The 21,075-nt window shown below is 40.8% G+C and overlaps 1 protein-coding gene across 1 annotated transcript in view; it reads right to left on the bottom strand.

The window, feature by feature from the left end:
• LOC132821169 (bromodomain and WD repeat-containing protein 3-like) overlaps window positions 1-21,075 on the bottom strand; it is a 231,047-nt gene that overhangs the window by 168,928 nt on the left and 41,044 nt on the right. The window contains exons 12-14 of the mRNA XM_060833782.1: window positions 20,012-20,052; window positions 18,753-18,851; window positions 12,707-12,860 (exon numbers count right to left, since the gene is read on the bottom strand). Coding sequence (XP_060689765.1) covers window positions 12,707-12,860; window positions 18,753-18,851; window positions 20,012-20,052 — 294 coding nt within the window. The remainder of the gene's footprint in view (window positions 1-12,706; window positions 12,861-18,752; window positions 18,852-20,011; window positions 20,053-21,075) is intronic.

Genomic DNA, 21,075 nt, shown 5'->3' with positions numbered 1-21,075 from the left:
GAACAGGAGCTAAGGAACTCAAAATGTGAACTCTGCTTTGTCTCTACAGATGCTACCAGACCAGAGTTCTTTCATCAATTTCAGTTTTTGTTTCAAATCTTCAGCATCTGGTTATTCATTTCATTTTAATGTCTAAATATGACATTTTGAGTAACTTCTATAATTAAGCTGGTGCCAAATTGTTTTTGAGTTCCGTTGAACCAACTGGCAAGGTTGAAATGGATATCCTAAAGTTTCAACACAGTGAAACAGGACTTTCTACAGGCTTGCACCACACAGTGGACCTTCCGGTTTCATTAACACCATGGGAATATTTATGAATGATAAACCAATCAACTGGTATGGAGAATAGCTACCACAGGCTGTTTCTGATGGTGGGAGGGATCATGTTTCACTGGTCAGCCATTGCAGACCTCAAGTTGTTCAGTTCCCATGTTCCATCTGCTTCATCAGGTGCTTAAAAGACACCACTCAACAAGTGGACTGAATCCATCACACCAAACAAATATATAAATAATATTCTTAGAGAGACGATACCAACTCTGACAAACACATTGTGTCATAAGTATGTACTCAGGATTGACAGTCAACATGTAACTGGTTAATTATGCATGCAAGATAGCAATGTCAACATGGAATTTGATGAACAGCAGCATAATGTCACTGCAAGACTTGGGTCAGAGAAAAGTATGTATGGGAGGTGGAGCTCAAAGCTAAGAACTCAGAGTAGGCTTCACTAATCCCAATGATCAACTGGCTAAATAGTTCAGAATGCATCTTTGCTTAATCAGCCTGCTCCTGCCCCACCGAACTCATCTCCCAATACCTCGACACGGTCCTGTCCCCTTTAGTCCAAGAACTCCCCACCTACGTTCGGGACACCACCCACGCCCTCCACCTCCTCCAGGATTTTCGCTTCCTCGGTCCCCAACGCCTTATTTTCACTATGGACATCCAGTCCCTGTACACCTCCATCCCCCATCACGAAGGACTCAAAGCCCTCCGCTTCTTCCTTTCCCGCCGCACCAACCAGTACCCTTCCACTGACACCCTCCTTCGACTGACTGAACTGGTCCTCACCCTGAATAACTTCTCTTTTCAATCCTCCCACTTCCTCCAAACTAAAGGAGTTGCCATGGGCACCCGCATGGGCCCCAGCTATGCCTGCCTCTTCGTAGGATATGTGGAACAGTCCATCTTCCGCAACTACACTGGCACCACCCCCCACCTTTTCCTCCGCTACATCGATGACTGTATCGGCGCTGCCTCGTGCTCCCACGAGGAGGTTGAACAGTTCATCAACTTTACTAACACCTTCCATCCCGACCTGAAATTCACCTGGACCATCTCAGACTCCTCCCTCCCCTTCCTAGACCTCTCCATTTCTATCTCGGGCGACCGACTCAACACAGACATCTATTATAAACCGACTGACTCCCACAGCTACCTGGACTACACCTCCTCCCACCCTGCCCCCTGTAAAAATGCCATCCCATATTCCCAATTCCTTCGTCTCCGCCGCATCTGCTCCCAGGAGGACCAATTCCAACACCGCACAGCCCAGATAGCCTCCTTCTTCAAGGACCGCAGATTCCCCCCAGACGTGATCGACGATGCCCTCCACCGCATCTCCTCCACTTCCCGCTCCTCCGCCCTTGAGCCCTGCTCCTCCAACCGCCACCAAGACAGAACCCCACTGGTTCTCACCTACCACCCCACCAACCTCCGCATACAACGTATCATCCGCCGCCATTTCCGCCACCTCCAAACGGACCCCACCACCAAGGATATATTTCCCTCCCCTCCCCTATCAGCGTTCCGCAAGGACCACTCCCTTCGTGACTCCCTCGTCAGATCCACACCCCCCACCAACCCAACCTCCACCCCCGGCACCTTCCCCTGCAACCGCAGGAAATGTAAAACTTGCGCCCACACCTCCACACTCACTTCCCTCCAAGGCCCCAAGGGATCCTTCCATATCCGCCACAAGTTCACCTGTACCTCCACACACATCATCTATTGCATCCGCTGCACCCGATGTGGCCTCCTCTATATTGGTGAAACAGGCCGCTTACTTGCGGAACGCTTCAGAGAACACCTCCGGGCCGCCTGAACCAACCAACCCAATCACCCCGTGGCTCAACACTTTAACTCTCCCTCCCACTCCACCGAGGACATGCAGGTCCTTGGACTCCTCCACCGGCAGAACACAACAACACGACGGCTGGAGGAGGAGCGCCTCATCTTCCGCCTGGGAACCCTCCAACCACAAGGTATGAATTCAGATTTCTCCAGTTTCCTCATTTCCCCTCCCCCCACCTTGTCTCAGTCGGTTCCCTCAACTCAGCACCGCCCTCCTAACCTGCAATCCTCTTCCTGACCTCTCCGCCCCCACCCCACTCCGGCCTATCACCCTCACCTTGACCTCCTTCCACCTATCCCACCTCCATCACCCCTCCCCCTAGTCCCTCCTCCCTACCCTTTATCTTAGCCTGCTTGGCTCTCTCTCTCTCTTATTCCTGATGAAGGGCTTATGCTCGACACGTCGAATTCTCTATTCCTGAGATGCTGCCTGGCCTGCTGTGCTTTGACCAGCAACACATTTGCAGGGTTAATTTAATCAAGACCAGTTAACCTCATGAATATTCATACCCCATGACAGAGGCAAAAGGACCAGTTTTATGAGGGCCTTGATAACACCATCAGCAGAAACTCCAATTCAGATCATCTTTGCCTCCTGAGAGCTTTTAACTTGGGTGGATGTGAACAATAAGCCATAGCCCTCCAGCCTCAAACATCAAGGATAAAGAAAAACCAGATTTCTTAAGTTTTACTGCTACAAGATGGATAGAGCCAAATCCTTGTTTCAGAATAACTATTCTGGAGAGACATCTAAGATCAAGGTATTTGCAGCAGTTAAACCTGATCCTCACCAAAAGTAACTCTGAACAGTTTGCTCAATACACAACACTTACTATAATAAAGTTCACTCCCTGAAGGCCAGGGTTGAAGCTTCGTCATTCAAAACAGAAATATCATCCTAGAATTGTCAGCCATACTTTGGACCCAGATTAAAATAGAGAATACCTTAATTCAATTTACATGACATTCTGACATTACCCCCAATGTGTAAAATCAAAGTGAAGCATACTTTGAGGCGGCGCTTACAATACCACGCTTTTAACATCTGGCAAGCAAGAGCAGTAAAATGCTGACTGGTTTAAGTCTTATATTAATGTGATGAAAACTCATTAAAGTCAAGCAATTGCTTTTCAAATTACAAGAGTGATCCAAGTGTGAATAATATATGCCTTATGCAGAGTCAACTCCAAGCACAAAAGTGTGTCCAACAAACTGATGGGTGGTGCACCAATGACTACTAGCTACAACATTTGCCAGAATATTCACGTGCCCTTTGATACAGGGCTCATACTAAGGACATGTAAAAAGGGTCAAAAAAGGCAACAGTCCAAAGTGAACAGATCTATGAAGACAAAGAAAATCATCACAAACTACAATAAACAGTTGGACAGATGGGTGAATCACTACTGCAAATTGTAATCCATGGAGATTATCACAGGATGGACGAATTTCTAGATATTCTCGAAAGCCTGCCTGTCACAGTTGAGCTGGATATCAAACCTACAGCTAAGGAGCTTAGCAAATATTGATTTGATTGTCGCAGGCATAGCTCCACGTGGTGATCACGTAGAAGTTGAATAAATCGAAGGATTGCAGCAGGCTCATCTCAAGCAGCCAGAAATCTAATTGCATCGCTCCCATAAAGATATTTACCTAGATACTGCATTTAAAAGCATTGGCCTATGGAAATTGCAGAGCTTCAGTAGTTATCAAATCGCTTATCTGAAATAATTTACATACAATGATCAGATTAAACCTCAAATGTTGTGCAGAACCATCAATGCAATGGGATATTGTGGCTTAAGCATTTCCAGATAAGATTTGTTTATTGGATTGTTATATTTATTCACTTATTCTATGCAGTAGTCAGTCAAGACATAACTGCAATTTCATTAAGTGGTCAAAATGCCATTGCATCACAGTGACTGATGAATTCGTTGAGTTGACATAGTCAGGAGACCTGTATACATTGTTATTGAGTCATAGAGATGTACAGCATGGAAACAGACTTGTTTCCATGCCGACCAGATATCCCAACCTAATCTTGTCCCACCTGCCAGCATCCTGCCCATATCCCTCCAAACTCTTCCTATTCACATACCCATCCAGATGCCTCTTAAACGTTGCAATTTTATGCAAAGAGGGTGTTCTTAGAAGATTTTCAATATCAAGCATAGTTGACCCCTGCTCTGAAGCATCATCTATTCCAGCATCTTTTAACAGCAATGCATTGCTTGATTTCAAGTCACTATACTATTTACTCCTTTTTCTTTCCAGGCATAACAATTGCCACCTGATGTAAAATATCCCCATCCTCTATAAATCAAGGTAACTGTTAAAACAGTTGCTCGATTGCTTGCAACTGTGTCTCCATTGTGACAGCAGTCAGTACCAAGCTTCTTGCAAAGGCAGTCCCTTAATTAAGTTCAGATTTTGGTCAAAGTGATGTATAAAATCAATATTTGTTGCACTAAACATCAGAGTTTTGTCTGATTGAGTGGGTAAGGGGGTCGGTTAGCTCAGTGGCTGCTTGGCTGGTTTGTGATGCAGTTTGTGATGAGATTACTGAACTTTTCAAACTCTCACCCCACCTGAGATGTAGTGACCCTCTCGTTAAGTCACTGCCAGTCATCTCTGTCTGAGACCAGCCCCAGAGTGTGGTAGTACTATAGTGACTTCACTTTCAACTAAAATAAGGAAACTCGATTGGCACAAGTCATCCAGAAATTGTTTCTGTAATGACCTAATTAATGCACTCTACAAATGTAAATTCTTGCTGTACCAACTAAGTAATTGGTGCGCACTTTGCCACATAATCATGAAAGTCTTGCACAAAAATGCAGCAATGCATCAATCTTTACTCCAAGTATGATATAAATTAGAACTGTTAGTATGTCAGAACTGGTCTTTTTGCTGAGAAGGTGAATCATGCAATCAACTGATATTTCAATAAGCATTTGTAAAATTCCAGCTGTTGTGGTAAACTAATAACGTATGTCACTTTAGATAGCCCACTTCCAATCTTACCATGTCTTTTCCAGTGCTGAACTCACTTCTAACATTTCACAAAATAGTGCATAAGACATCAACTTTACAGCAAGTGAAAATCTCACTGATTTGTACTTTCTATTTGTGTGTTGAAGGTGTTATGTGGTTTCAATGATCTCAGCGAAGTCATTTACATTTGAAGATTTCTTTAAGGAGTCTGAAGACCTTTTTGCTTCCTTTTGGGCATAATTTAAACTTCTGATCAAGAAAATCATGAAAGAAAAATTTAACTTACTACTTTGCATTTTGTCCTTCTGGAAAGGCTGCCTACTTCCTAGACCTCATGCTGCCTGATCACTACAAATTATAAAAGCTCCACACCTACTACTTTCAATTTTGGGTCTGGCCTCTTCCTCTGCCTTGACCCAGCCTTAGCTTGGTTTAGAACATAGAACATTACAGCACAGTACAGGCCCTTTGGCCCTCAATGTTACGCCAACCTGTCATACCAATCTGAAGCCCATCTAACCTACACTATTCCATGTACATCCATATGCTTGTCCAATGACAACTGAAATGTATTTAAAGTTGTTGCAGGCAAAACATTCCAAACCCTTACTACTCTGAGTAAAGAAACTACCTCTGATATCTTTCCTATATCTATCACCCCTCAATTTAAAAGTTATGTCCCCTCGTGCTCGCCGTCACCATACTTGGAAAAAGGCTCCCCCTGTCCACTCTATCTAAGCCTCTGATTATATGTCTCTATTAAGTCACCTCTCAACCTTCTTCTCTCTAACAAAAACAGCCTAGCTCAGTTGGCTGGATGGTTGCTTTACGGAGCAATGTAATTCCAACAACATGGGTTCATTTCCTATTACCTGTCAAGGTTACCATGAAGGACTCTCCTTCTCAAGCTCTCCCCTCACCTGAAGTATGGCGGCCCTCAGGTTAAGTCACCATCGGCTGTTTCTCCCTGAGAGAGCAGCCCTATGGTCTAATAAGACTATGGTGGCTCAACAATATGAATATGGACAAACAAGAAGTGAAGACGACAGATGCTAACACTGACAACTGGGAAACAGTCACCAATGGCTATGACCTCTGGAGGTAGATTGCTTAAAGGGGCATTAGAAAAGGGGACCACAAAGAAAAAGCTTAGCTAACTGAGAAAGGGGCTTAGAAAAAGAGATAGTGAATTGTGCACCTTCTCCACACAATATCTTCCTCTACAGCAAGTAAAACAGACTTAGCTATTCCAGAGTTAATCACTCCTGAGCCAGATTACACAATGACAGGCATATAGTTGACCACTACAGCAGAAACTATCATTTTGCAATACGTATGGCTACCAACGTAGCGCAGAAAAGAAATGCATAATTTAAGACATGATCTAACCAGCTGTGAGCATGTTCTTGCCCCAGGAGACAGTGGTCAGCAGTGAAGGAACTAGTTAGGGTCTCTTCACCTATTTGGATGCTGCCTGACCTGCTGTGCTTTTCCTGCGCCACACTTGCACTCTCTTCAACTACAGCCCCCTCCCTGCAAACTGGCTGAGCATGTACCTATTGCCTCCCATCACCATAATCTTGCTCATCTCTTCCTCATTTTGAATGCCTAGGAACTCCAATCTGTCTAAACAGTCGTAGAATAGTAAAAGGACTAGGTGGTGAAAGAGAAAAACACTGAAGAATCCTCATCACATACAATTTCAGCCAGCAGATCAGAAAATGACACCACACACACTTTACAGGAAAATATTTAAGCAGGATCTGCAAAGTGTTAACTTGCAGCTTGCAGCCAGGGCAAAATGAAGGGTAGTATAGTGTCAGCTGGATGGAGGGCAAGATCACTGAGCATTCTGTTACAGTGAATTCAGATGAACACTTAATGTGGCAGGCCACAGAAACAGAATGATGGGTCTGTGCAATCAAATACAGACCTGCCATAAAACTTGGGTCTAAAACATGAAACATGAAGAGTTTACACACCAACGTTTCACAGGGCTTTGAAGAGAGGTTGACTGCTACGTTTTTCAGCTTTGAAATTGTGCTCAAATTCATTAACCCTGTCAGAGTATATCTGATGGCTGACACCTCATCTTCCACTGTAAAATGAGAAGCAAGCACCAGATACCTATGCTATAATGCAAGTAGAAACATAAGTTATACAAGATCAACTTATAGCCATGCAAGCTCAGACTGCAAAGCAGCAGCACTCATTCTCATGTCACTGCCACATACCACTTCTTGACACAAGTCATGAGCTGGGTGGAATATTCTGCAAGCTCAGCACCTTCCACTTGCCTGCAACTCATTCGACCAAGATGTGTAAAAGCTGAGCTTTCTAGGGCCAATTCTGATTGAGGTTGTCCATCAAAGTCAACTGTAGCCTCCCGAGAGTAAGGGAGATGAGGACAAATGTCTTCACCCAAGTGTGGCGAACCTGTGGGATTCTTTTCCACTAAAAGCAATTGAGGCCAAAACATTTATGGATAGCAAAATACGCTGGCCTACACAACACCTACATCCAGTGAAATAACAAAGTAGGATACACAAGTCCCCCCTCCCCAGCACTACTCTTTTTAAGACCATCTCACATGTTTCAAATGTCTTGGAAAGATTGGTCTGTTGATGGAAGAGATCACGGACAAATATATCAAGCAGCACTTGCTCCGCAATAACCTGTTCATACATGCTCAGTTTGGATTTCACCATGGCCAATCAGCTCCTGACCTCAATACACCAAAGAAAATAAATGAGATAAGAATGATAGTCCTGGACATCAAGGCAGCATTAGCTGAGAGAATCAATTATATCTAACAAAGTCAATGGAAAGTAGAAGGGAGGCCCTTCACAGTTTGAAGTCCGACATAGCCCAAAGGAAGATAGTTGTGATTGTTAAAGATCAACCAATTCAGTCCCAGGATATCACTGCAGGAGTGTCCTACGTCCAATGACCTTCAGATGCATCAATGACCATCCTCCATCGGAAGGTCAGAAGTGGAGACATTCATTGATCACAATCACTATTTATTACTCCTTAGACAATGAAGCAGTCCATATTCACATCCATCTTGACCAAGAGAAAATCGAGGCTTGGGCTGATAAGTGGCACTAAACTGCCAAGCAATGACCATATCCAACAAGAACCTAACAAATCCCTCAATATTCAGCAGCATTAGCATCATTAACTGGGATTACCATTGACTAGAAACCGGTATATAAACACTGTGGTTTCAACAGCAGTTCAGAGATGAGGAATCCTGCAGCAGGTAACTCACTTCCTCTCTGTCTAATGCCAGTTCATCAACTACAAGTCACAAGTCACAAGGGTGACAGTATACTTTTCTATTCCCTGGAAAGCAGTTCCAAAAACACCATTAAGAGCACAACAGCCCACTTGACTGACACTTGCTGCGACTGTAGGGGCATTTGTAAGACCGCACTGAGCACTGTGCACAGTTTTTGGTCTCCTTTTAAGAGGATGGATATTCTAGCTATTGAGGAGTGCGAAGAAGGTACACCAGACTGATTCCTGGGATTGCAGGACTCAGGTCTACATTTAATGGAGTTAAGGAGAAGGAGGGATCTCAAACCTATAAAATTCTCACAAGATGTTTTGATATGGCAGATGCAGCAAAGATGGTCTCTATGACAGGGGTGTCTAAATCCAAGAATTACAATCCAAGGGCAGGCCTTTTAGGACAGAAATTATATTTCTTTACCTGGAGAGGGATGAGCTTACGGAATTCTCTGCCACAGGAAACTACTGAGGCCGAAACATTGAAGACTTTCAGGAAAGATGAAGAACATAGCTCTCATGGAGAAAGTGATCAAAGGAAATAATGAGAAAGCAGGAACTAAGGTACTGAATTGGATGATCTGCTATGATGATATTAAATGGCAAGGCAGGTCTACAGGGCACTGAGTGTTCTGCTCCTATTCCCATATTCTATGTTTCTATAACACCCAATCCATCAACTTAAAAATGGACCCCAACATTGGTACATAGTGGCAGCAGTTTGTACAGTGTACAAGAGGCATTGCAGCAACTCATCAAGGTTCCTTTGACAGCCTCTTTCAAATAAATGACTTTGACTAATCAGAGGGACAAGGACAGCAAATTCATGGGATCACCCCTTCCTGCAAGTTCCCGCCCAAGCCACACACAATCCTGACTTGGTCCTATATTTAGGGTGTAGGTTTGCTCACTGAGCTGTAGGTTTGATATTCCGACGTTTCATTACCTGGCTAGGTAACATCATCAGTGGCGACCTCCAAGTGAAGTGAAGCTGTTGTCTCCTGCTTTCTACTTATATCTTTCTCCTGGATGCGGTTCCTGGGGTTTGTGGTGATGTCATTTCCTGTTCGTTTTCAGAGGGGTTGATAGATGGCATCTAGAGCTATGTGTTCGTTTATGGCGTTGTGGTTGGAGTGCCAGGCCTTTAGGAATTCTCTGGCATGTCTTTGATTAGCTTGTCCCAGGATAGATGTGTTGTCCCAGTCAAAATGGTAGTTTTTTTCATCCGTGTGTAGGGCTACGAGGGAGAGAGGGTTGTGTCTTTTTGTGGCTAGCTGGTGTGCGTGTATCCTGGTGGCTAACTTTCTTCCTGTTTGTCCTATGTAGTGTTTGTAGCAGTCCTTGCATGGAATTTTGTAGATGATGTTGGTTTTGTCCATGGGTTGTATTGGGTCTTTTAAGTTTGTTAGTTTTTGTTTGTTGCTGTTCGTTCCTTGCTGTGGGTCAAAATCCTAGAACTCCTTTTCTAACAGCAATTCAGATGTACCTACACTCCACAACTGCACCAGGTTCCAAGGACAGCTGTCACATTCTTAAAGGCAATAAGGGATAGACAGTAAATGCTAGCCTTGCCAACAATGCCCATATCCCATTAACAAGTAAGAAAATAGATCAAGATATCATGAGTCCTGCCAGGATACCAGGCACTAACCTGCATGACAAGCCGTGTATGATTGCATACCCCAGCTGGATGTTGAGGGACTGGAATCCCTTTCAGTAGCAGTACATCTCAGAGTGGACAAGCAATGCACAGAAAGTGACCTATGTGCAGTAAATGGAACCTGAACATTTTTGTGAAGCCATATGTTCGGTCCCTTGCTTCTCTCTGGCAATGGAGAATGAAATATATTCAAGTCACAAAACACAGGGGCTCAATTATGCAACAGTGGATCAGAAATAGGAAAGATGTTGCTTATATCATATCTTCCAGCCTGGAAGGAGCCCAACGTTTTCATGTTCATAATCACATTCAACTTCACAGCCATCAAAAAGTTGTTTTCTCCCTGTTCTGCAGTTGTAACTGAAACAGTTGACAAATTTCATGAAGGATTCCCTTACTCATGCGATGGCAGAATACAACTTAAGGAGGAATCATTCCATGGATTGGTTTCCTGCTGAGATCTCTCTCTAGCAGCTTGAGATGTGCTGTTTCACCCCTCTCTTTTCTCCACACCATATTGTAGCCCAAGGGAATTGGATACTGCTACAACTGTGCCTAGAACCGGAGAACTGAAATCAGGGCAAAGTCCTTCAGCATTTTTGTTGACTTCAGCAACTTTAAAAGAACTTGAGAAATCAAACACCTCTGCAATTGTAGCAAGAGCTAATGAAAGTAAATCAGTCACTAAGTTGAAAAAGTGGTTCTTCAAATAACACTGGTGGGATGGTCTTTCATGTTAGGATATGCTTCTTGGGTTCAAGTAGTGTCAAGTTAGCATTATATACTGGTGAGTATATAATTTGCCAATTCTTATGTATTTCCTGTAGACTCTTCCTGTAAGTCCGCCAATCACTTACCAAAATGACATGCATCACAGATGCCAATTTTGAAGTCAAAACAGCTTGCAACTTTTAAAGTCTAGATGACAAGCAGCCAAACTTGTAACCAATCTACCTTGTTGATAAATATTGGCTTGGTGTTGAGAAAACTCCCCCATCTTACTTGTACAGTGTCATCTAAGCGTTTATCTTCTCCTGAGTTAGCAGACGGAGCTTGAGCTTAATATTTCAAATGACAGACAGCAGCTGTGATAGTGCCTGTGAAATGTTAGTTTCAGTTCGCTTAACAGTTTGAGGGAAATTTATGCCCTCAACCTAATGCTCACAGATAAATGCTATCAAGTAAGCCATTGCCAATATCTACTATTCAGTTGAAATGTTACATTAAACCCTGACTATGAAAAAAGTTACTTTCTGCAACTATCGGGGTAGTCGCATGAGAGAAATGCACGCACTCAGAGCCACAGAATAATTTTTGCTTGAAAGTAAAAATTAACCCAGTCAAATCTGTATGGTTAATTAGATTAATCTTAAAACTTCTAATAATCAATTGAAGAACAAGCAAAAAGCTTCACTTTTTCAGGCTAATATATTTTATGCTTCTCCCAAATCAAAATGAAAGCTTCATCAGGAAGGAAATATATTTTGAAGAGACAGAAAAAGAACTGTTACTAAAGAAACAGGTTAGATTAGAAATAAAGCAAAACCAAAAATTAAAAGCTTGAGGGAGAAAATGTGCAAGAAGAGATGGATAGAGTGACAGCAGTAACAGTATTTCAGTATCCCTTGCTCATGAGTATAGGATCATTAAAGCACTCAAGTAACCTATCACAAGTGATGTAAATATCTTGACTTGCATCATTCATTGTGACAATATTCTAGGCTTTCCAAATAAGGTAATTTCATGCACACATGTATAGGCTTGATAATAGTTTTTGTTCTGTGGTTTTTGAACACAGGCTGTGTTTCAGTTTCTCTTCAGGTTTACAAATCGTGATTCCAAGGAACACGTCAATTAATTTGAACTGGCCATATGGAAATTACCAAATCCCATTGCTCTTGCAGTGAGACAGCAGGCCATCAGATTCCAACTATCCAACAGCAGAGCTAAGACTGCAACCTCAACATGTTTATATCTACTCTAACTTGTATAATACCTCATGTTCTTGATCTTAAACCATACTGAAAAGATAAAACTTAAACAAACAACCTAATAAAATGAAATAAAAACAACGTATGGATAAACTCAGCATGTCATCTCTGTGGAGGGAGACACTAAGTTTATATTTTGATCCTCTTATGATGCTTTCATTCAGAAGTATTATATTGGGTTAAATTGTTAAATTGTTTTTTCTCTCTCCACAGACCTGATCAGTTTCTGCAGTGTGCTGTTTTTATTTCACATCTTCAGCATTTGCAGTACTATGCTTTAGTTTATCTTAGGAACACAAGCCAACAAACGGGCTTCTTTAGTTTCAAAGGTTCACAAAGCATGGCAACATTTATTTATTCCACTTTGGGTCAGTGATAGTAACTTCATATCTTAAATGATGCCCTTGTCAGTTGTTGAAGAGTGTGGTGCTGGAAAAGCACAGCATCAGAGGAGGAGAATCGACATTTCAGGCATAAGCCCTTCGTAAGGTCCACAGGCCTCAATCCTGCTCTTCAGAAACTGTCTGATCTGCTGTGCTTTTCCAGCAGCACACTCTTAGACTCTGATCCCCAGCATCTGCAGTCCTCACTTTCTCCTTGTCAGTTGTTGGATACCACTTACCATTAAGATGTGCAGCAACTGTCCAGTATATGAATTCCACACCTTTAGTGTATGGTTATTCACTGCAGTGATAACATTGTCATCATGACGATCCCATGCAACCATTGTCACTTTAAGTTTCGTGACCTTATCATCCCCTGGACAGGAGCTGACTCTAAAGAACAGACAACAAGCAGTTGCACATTGAGAAAGGCAAAAATGAAACATTTTGGGGGAAAAAGGTAACACACAATGACCAAAAATCAAAGAAAAATGACAAATCTGGAAATTAGATGAAAACAAAATTTAGAAAATAACAGTCACTCTCTTATCACAAGATAATCAACCCTTTATGTTTTTGCCATTTGCTAAAGATCTGTACGAAAACCATATCTTCAAGATCTTCTACAGACTAGACAAAACCCCCTCAAAAATGTTAAGATAGTTGAGATCCTAACCGTTTCTTATTTTAAAGCAAGAGTAAGGTGTCATGGTCCTGATGCAATTTGATTGGTCAAGCTACTTGATTTTAAGCAAAACACTTTTTATACTACAATTAACTTACAGATAAAATAAAAAGAAAATTGGTTGAATTGCAATCCAATTAAAATGCCTAACAAAATAATATATATTAACTATTACAAATTAACTGGTCTAATATTATAACATCCTATAAACACACACTTAGCAAAGACAAATTCAGCAAAATAGATTGTCGCCCATACAATCATAGCAGAGTGAGAGAGAGAGAGAGAGAGAGAGAGAGAGAGAGAGAGAGTGAGAGTGAGAGTGAGAGTGAGAGAGAGAGAGAGAGTGAGAGTGAGAGTGAGAGAGAGCGAGCGTGTGTGTGAGAGCGCGAGCGTGTGTGTGAGAGCGCGAGCGTGTGTGTGAGAGCGCGAGCGTGTGTGAGAGAGCGAGCGTGTGTGAGAGAGCGAGCGTGTGTGAGAGAGCGAGCGTGTGTGAGAGAGCGAGCGTGTGAGAGAGCGAGCGTGTGTGAGAGAGCGAGCGTGTGTGTGAGAGAGCGAGCGAGCGTGTGTGAGTGAGAGAGCGAGCGTGTGTGAGTGAGAGAGCGAGCGTGTGTGAGTGAGAGAGCGAGCGTGTGTGAGTGAGAGAGCGAGCGTGTGTGAGTGAGAGAGCGAGCGTGTGAGAGTGAGAGCGCGTGCGTGTGAGAGTGAGAGCGCGTGCGTGTGTGTGAGAGAGCGTGCGTGTGAGAGAGCGTGCGTGTGAGAGAGCGTGCGTGTGTGAGAGAGAGCGTGCGTGAGAGAGCGTGCGTGAGAGAGAGAGCGTGCGTGAGAGAGAGAGCGTGCGTGAGAGAGAGAGCGTGCGTGAGAGAGAGAGCGTGCGTGAGAGAGAGCGTGAGTGGGTGTGTGAGAGAGAGAGAAATAAGAGCGTCCATCTTCAAAGCCCCAGCAACTGCAGAAAGTTAAATAAAAATCCTGGTTCCAAGGGAACTTGACTCCACCCATTCAGGCTACTTCTATTATTCCAACTCTTTTTTTAAAAAGCCCAAAGGCCTCATATGCTGTTTATTTTAATGGCATTAAGCAGATTGCTCTGGCACCTCTGTCTCAAACTTTCTTCAAAACAAAAACCAGGACAAAATACACCTCAAAGTATCATCACATGACATACTGTAAAACAAATCAGCCAACATACAAAGATGGTTTCATTTTTTAAAGACCTTTAGCCGGAAGCTATTAGTACACCACAATGCACATGCATTACATGCTAGAAGTCAAACATGGAAAACTACAGTCCATTTTTTCCTGCCACCGAATGCCTCATAGTCCTTTGAAGCCACAACGCATCAGCAATTATGCTCTCTTGTCCTGCCACGTGTATCATTTTCAAACTGAATGGTAGCAATAATAAGGTCCATCTAAAGAGTTTTGAATTTTATCCTTAAATTTTCTAAAAGACTTTCAAGTGTTACGATCAATAATTGCACAACTGTCTCAGACACATTGCTGGCAATATAAATGTTGAAACGTTGTAACACCAGCACTAAACTCAAAGTCTCCTTCTCAATTGTGGGAATATTTCTGTTGATGATTATTCAATTTTCTGGAAAAATATCCAATAGGTCTATTTTCTCCTTGTCTTCTTGCAAGAGTACAGCACCGACACCCACATCACTCAAATTGATAGTCACCTTGAATGGCTTTGCATAATTAGGTATTGCACACACTGGGGCAGTGATTAACACAGCTTGCAGGCTATCAAATCCCTTCTGACACCCCTCGATCCACTGAAAATTTTCCGCACTTGAAGTCAGTGAAGCAACCACTGCAGCATGAACTTCTGATAAAAATCACTCCAGAATCATTGTACTTCCCTCTTCATCGATGCAATGTGAAACGCCCCTTTAATCTTTGTTTTCACATCCCATGTGGCCATTTATCCAAGTCCATGACATGGCCCAGGAGTGTGACTTGGGCTTTTGTGAATTCACTCTTAGCCAGGTTGATCACCAATGCCAGCTCCCGAAGTCGATCGAACAATTCTTGTAGATTCTCCAATGTTCCTACCCCTTGTTACTAAAAATCACCAGATCGTCATGTACACAACACAATTGGGTAATCCCGAAATGACTTTGTTAGTTAGTATTAGAAATGTGGCTGGTATATTTTTCATATTTTAAAGTGGTATGACTTTAAACTGCTACAGTCCATTCGATGTCAAAGACAAAATTTCCTTCACTCTTTTGGACAAAGGTACCTGCCAGTATCCTCTGAGTAAGTCCAATTTTGAAATACAAGTTGCTTGTCCCACATTTTCAAAACAAACACTGAATAGGATACAAATCCGATTTTCTAATGGCATTGACTTTGCCATAGTCCACACATAATTGTTGAGTACTATCTGATTTTGGCACCATTACTAAGGGTGAGCTCCAGTCACTGCAACTCACTTCAATTAAGTTGTCTTTGAGCATACATTCAATCTCTTTTTGAACTTGTACCAACTTTAGGGGCTTAAGTTACCTAACTGGAACACCATTTCCTATATCTACCTTATGCATAATCAGAATAGTACTTCCCAGCGTATTCCCATATATCTCTACATGTGATTCTAACAACTCTTTCAAGTCATCTCTATGTTCCTCTAGAAGGTAACCCACTTATTCCAATTTTTAACAATTTCCTCATTGATGAAATCAATTTGAGGAATGTCCAATTCAGATTCTAAACTTGGTTCTTCACTCTGTGTTATAACCATTCTTATGCAGTCCAGGCCAAAAAAATGTTTTTGTATTTTGGCCTAATAGCAATTCACATGCTACCAGCAACACAACCTTTCCATAACCATCACTCAGATTCATCTTTGGTTTTAATACAACTGCTTCAGCTTTGTACCTTTGTTGTAACTCAGCAAATTTCTCACAATTAAAAATATTCACTTTGCCCTTCACCTGTTCTCATCTTTTCTCAATCATTCAATCAAACATGGTCTCTGATAATTCCACTTCCAACTTTGTTATCTTTATTCTTTGACTTCTCCTCATTTCCACCTGTGGCTTTGTGACCTTGTTACCACAGAGTCAGGAAAAATCCCAGGATGTTCATCTTTTATCACCACAGTTGCTTAATTTTCCACTGGCTTTTCAACCACAATGGGCTTCACTCCCACCTGTGATCCAGCCGTATCATTGTCAAGGATAAACCATCACTTCACTTTTCAGCGGACTGCCCAACCTCACTTTACATGTTCTTCTCACCATGAATTCCATATGATTTTTTTTCTGGCAATTGAGTTATATATCCTCTCATATCTCACCATTAAATATTGACTTGCTCCTCTATCTCTTAAAACACCTGATCTTTTTTACTGCTCTTTTCTATTTCATGGGTTTCTTTTTCTACCCTTTTTTTACATCTTCAATGGACTCTCCTTTTCCCTTCTCACCCAAGAACATCTCTTTTCCCCAATGGAAAGCAAAACTTTGATTTATGAACCAACTCAAATATCTGTGATTTCCATTGCTAATCTTGCAGTCTTAACTCTCTTCTCTTCCACAAGTTCTCTCAACATCAGGAAGTGAATTTTTGAACTCCTTAATCATCTAAGAGCATCATATGTTTGATATACTTTCTATGCCCTTATCTACCTATCAAAATTACTTTGTTTGATCCTTCAAACTCAATGTACTTTTGACCAGATTTCCTCCTTCAATTCCAAAAATGTTATCTGTAGGCTACTGGTAATAGTTCATATGCACTTAAGATGGGTTTTTTTTGACATCTCATCATATTCCCCAGCTACCTCCTCTGATAGCAAATACCTTACTATCTCTACCTACCAATTTTGTTTGGATCAACAATACTCACATGATCACCAGCTACTTTCTCAAATGAGATGAAAAAGGCTTCTACATTCTTCTCAAACACTTGGACATATTTAAACAGATCCACACCAGACCTTTGGCTACATTGGCATTGCTCTCCAACACTGTCCTCATCACTACTTCTATCTTTCACCTCTACCTCTGCCATTTTCAGTCAACTTTGAGCTCTCAATTCCAACCTCCAAAGATCAAAATTTCTCTTTCTCCCTCTCCTCAGCCAGGGCTATTCCCTCCTCTCCTCTGCCAGAGCTATTTCCTCCTCTCCTCTCCTCTGCCAGGGCTATTCCCTCCTCTCCTCTGCTAGTGCTATTCTCTCTCCCTGCTTTTCTTCTACTTTCAATCCTCATTCAAACTGCTTCATTTCCTTTTGATGTTCAAGCTGTTTCATTTGCAATTGAATTTTAGCAATCTCCAATAATTTCATTGGCATTTCCTGCTATCATAAATGGTGCGCTATTGCTGCAATTACCCCTCCTTTTTGCATGGACAAAGGAAACCAATTGCCAATTCCAAAAAGCTTTGCCTTGCTCATTTTCTGTAAAACTTCTGAAGAGACTTCCTCCACCCCAGGAAACACTTATTGTAAGAGCCATTACTACAGAACGCACACAATATTTAAACCAACCAAATGCAACACCTGAAACAAACACCAAAACGCACCACTCAGTGCCTTAGAGTCCAATAATCCTAAACACAATCTGGAAGTGGAGATTTTGATCCTGAAAAGAGCTTCTAATTTGTTCTTGACCTGACCAAAGCTCCTCAAAATATATTTTCAAGTTATCTCAATAATAAGAAAAGGTTCTAGATACTAAGTGTAAGGTGTTGCATTCCAGGTGCAATTCAATTGCTTAAACTAGTTTTTAAGCAAAACACTTTAATTTTACACTATAATTAAAATAGAGAAAAATAAAAAGAATTGGATTAAATGTAACTCTATTGAAATACCTCAGGAAATAACATAGCAACTGCTACCTATTAACTGTTCAATACAGTAACATCCCATAAACACACCCTTGATAAAAGCCAATTCAGAAAAACAGATGGTCTCACATGCAATTCTAGCAGCAGGAAGAGAACTCCAAGCTATAGCTGAAATGGAGATTACTAACAGCTTCCACAGCCAACTTCAAGACTCCAGCAAATAGCAGAAACCTAAAGCTAAACATCCTGGTTCTGTGGGAGCTTCACCCCACCCATTCAGGCTGCCTCAGTTATTTCAAATTTAAAAAGCCCAAGGCTTCACAAGCAGTTTGTGTTATTAGCTTTAAGCAGAGTACACCTCTGTCTCAACCTTTCTTCATAAAACAATGACAAAATAAATCTCTTAAAGCCATAGTACCATCACACTGTACAACAGAAGTAACAAACAACTTATCACAGCATCAATATTTTTGGACATCAAGAATCAATTCAAATTTGTTACCATCAGTGAAAGACAGTAGCTTTTGAAGGGTTTAAATCTGAAATTGTCTTTGAGGTTTGTAACAATTTCCTTGCATTTTTCTACTGTTTTCCTCCTACTTTTCAATCATTTACAAATCTCCTTGAAGCTTCACCAGTCCCTTCCTTCAAAACGGAACTACAAATCACTGTACAGTTACAGTCTACACAACATACAAATCTAAACATCTGGTCATTCAGCTATGCACTTTAAAAGCACTTGCAAATAAATTAACATATAGCACCAGTAGACAGAAATTTCACAAAACCCAAGCTTACCCTGGCAACTGAGCACCCATGTCCAGCAAGATACTTTTCCACTCCTGATACTGATATTGCCAGATCCGTGCTGTTCCATCTCTGCTACCACTGACCAATCTGTTTCGTACAAAAAGAATACTAACATTAATAATATACAGGATAAACCTCTTGAATAAATAAGATTTTAATTTTTAGAACGACACTTGTTGAAAAAGAATCTTACAAAATTTAAAGCCTGAAAATCCTGGCAACTAGTTTATTTCGAAGAACAATTAAACAATTCAAAATCCACATGTACAAAACAACCGTAAAATTCAAAGCAGTGAATATATTTAGTTCCTGGGGAACTAGGGACTGCACGAGTCTATGAGTGATTTCACTGCACCATTTGAAAATAGGGGTGACTGACTTAATGGAGCAAATGGCTACCTTAAATTAAAGTAACCAATTCCAAACAATACTGTTAAATAAATCTCATTCACTATTGTACATGATAATTTCTCAATCAGCTTTTTAAATCAAGTTTATTGATTGTTAAATTCTAAGGACCCCTCTAAGTGATATCTTTGAAAATAATGGCTGACATGCATAACTTTATACATCTATTCTAATAGAGACATTTCTAAATTAATTATTTATAGATGACATGACAGTCTTATTTCAAGTTTAACCATTGCTCTTTTGAAATTAAAGAGCAAAGTAGCAGGCATGAAAAATACCATGTTGTTTGATTATTAAATAACAGTAATCAAAGCTCTCTAATAGAGATGTTTTGAAGACAGTTAAGAGATCTTGAATTTTAACTGACAGAAAAGAAATAATCAGTTTCGCTCATGCTTTTCTCTTAAAAGGAAGAGCCAGTCTGAGAATTCACAGAGAGATGACAGCTATGGAGCATGCTTTGAAACTGCAGCAGAACCTGATCACAAAGCTCATGAATGATAGTTATTCTGATCAGATTCACCAGCAGGATAAAGTTAATTTGCAACGGTCGTTAAATTTAAATTTGTCCTACATACGACATTTCTCTGACTTTTAACTCCACAGCTATAAGAAAAAGTGATAAATAGTTTCAGCTGGTATTTAACTATAAATATTTAGAAATTGACATGTTTAGTGCACACAGTTAATATAATCAAAAAACCAAAAAGACCAGATGTTTATATGGATATATTAATATTCCTTTGGAAGGGTTTCCAAAGTCAGGTTATAAAACAGACTGCTTTAATATTATATTCATAACATTCACATGTTAATAATCCCAAGTCAATATTTACCTGTCACCATTGTTGGAGAACTGAATACTGTCTACTTTGTCCTGAAAGGGTGAAATTAAATATAAATGCAAGAAAATACCAAGTCAGTATAAAAATTAATTGGTAAGTTTGTTTTAAAAATAGTATGTCACCTGCCATTCTCTTTTTACATACTGCCAAACATTCACTGTTTCATGTACTCACCATACACTGTCACCCTTAAACAACAGTTAATAAGGATTTTAAAAAATGCAAGATTAACAGCAAAATTTTTGAAATATTTGTCAATACCTGGCAAAAGAATCTGTTCACCCATTTTCCAATCAATCAGTCATTAGTTGACTAGTTTTGCACTTCAAGGATTTTGAACAATGGCCTAGAGGTCACATTTACACCCAAGCCAGAACGTTATGGATTTCAGCATTATCAACTGCAGACAACCCTTGATAGCACAGAAAAAGGTTATAAAATGTCTGGTTTACTTCCAGTAAGGGACTACCATTTCTCACCTTTACTTGTCCTCACCAATATATGACTCTTGAGACACAATATTATGGAACTCTCATAACTGCCTGCTGAAAGGACTAGGAAGCCAACTTAATTCAAAGATATTTAGAAAAGGACAATCAATACAGATCTCTTGCTACTGACATTCCACGCAATAATGAAGAACAAAGACCTTGATAAAGTGATCTCCCAATATCCTCCCACATAAGAGATTTTTTTTGATATATGAACAACCCAGATCACAATCTGCTGGATCTAAAATCTGGGATGAATTGGGTTGCTTTATGTGCCATGAGACATGGAAGAGATGACCAAGCGCAGACATGCTCTGGCTATTTCATCACTCTTCTATGTAGAGAAGACACTAGGGTCTTTGCTTACAACTCCTTAATTAATAAATACACTATTAGCTAGCATATACTTTAACATAATAAAAAAAAGTCACATCACATTTATGTAAAACAATGCAAACTATTTTTAAACAGAAAATCTACACGGTAATAAGATTTCTATTAAAACAGATCTATTGCAACAGCTTAAATGGTGAAACTGCATCTTGAATTTGAAATAGCCAAGTT

Source organism: Hemiscyllium ocellatum, chromosome 12, assembly GCF_020745735.1.
Source record: "Hemiscyllium ocellatum isolate sHemOce1 chromosome 12, sHemOce1.pat.X.cur, whole genome shotgun sequence".
Classification (NCBI taxonomy): domain Eukaryota; kingdom Metazoa; phylum Chordata; class Chondrichthyes; order Orectolobiformes; family Hemiscylliidae; genus Hemiscyllium; species Hemiscyllium ocellatum.
The sequence above is the reverse complement of the archived record's forward strand: the minus strand, read 5'-3'. Positions and strand labels throughout refer to the sequence as shown.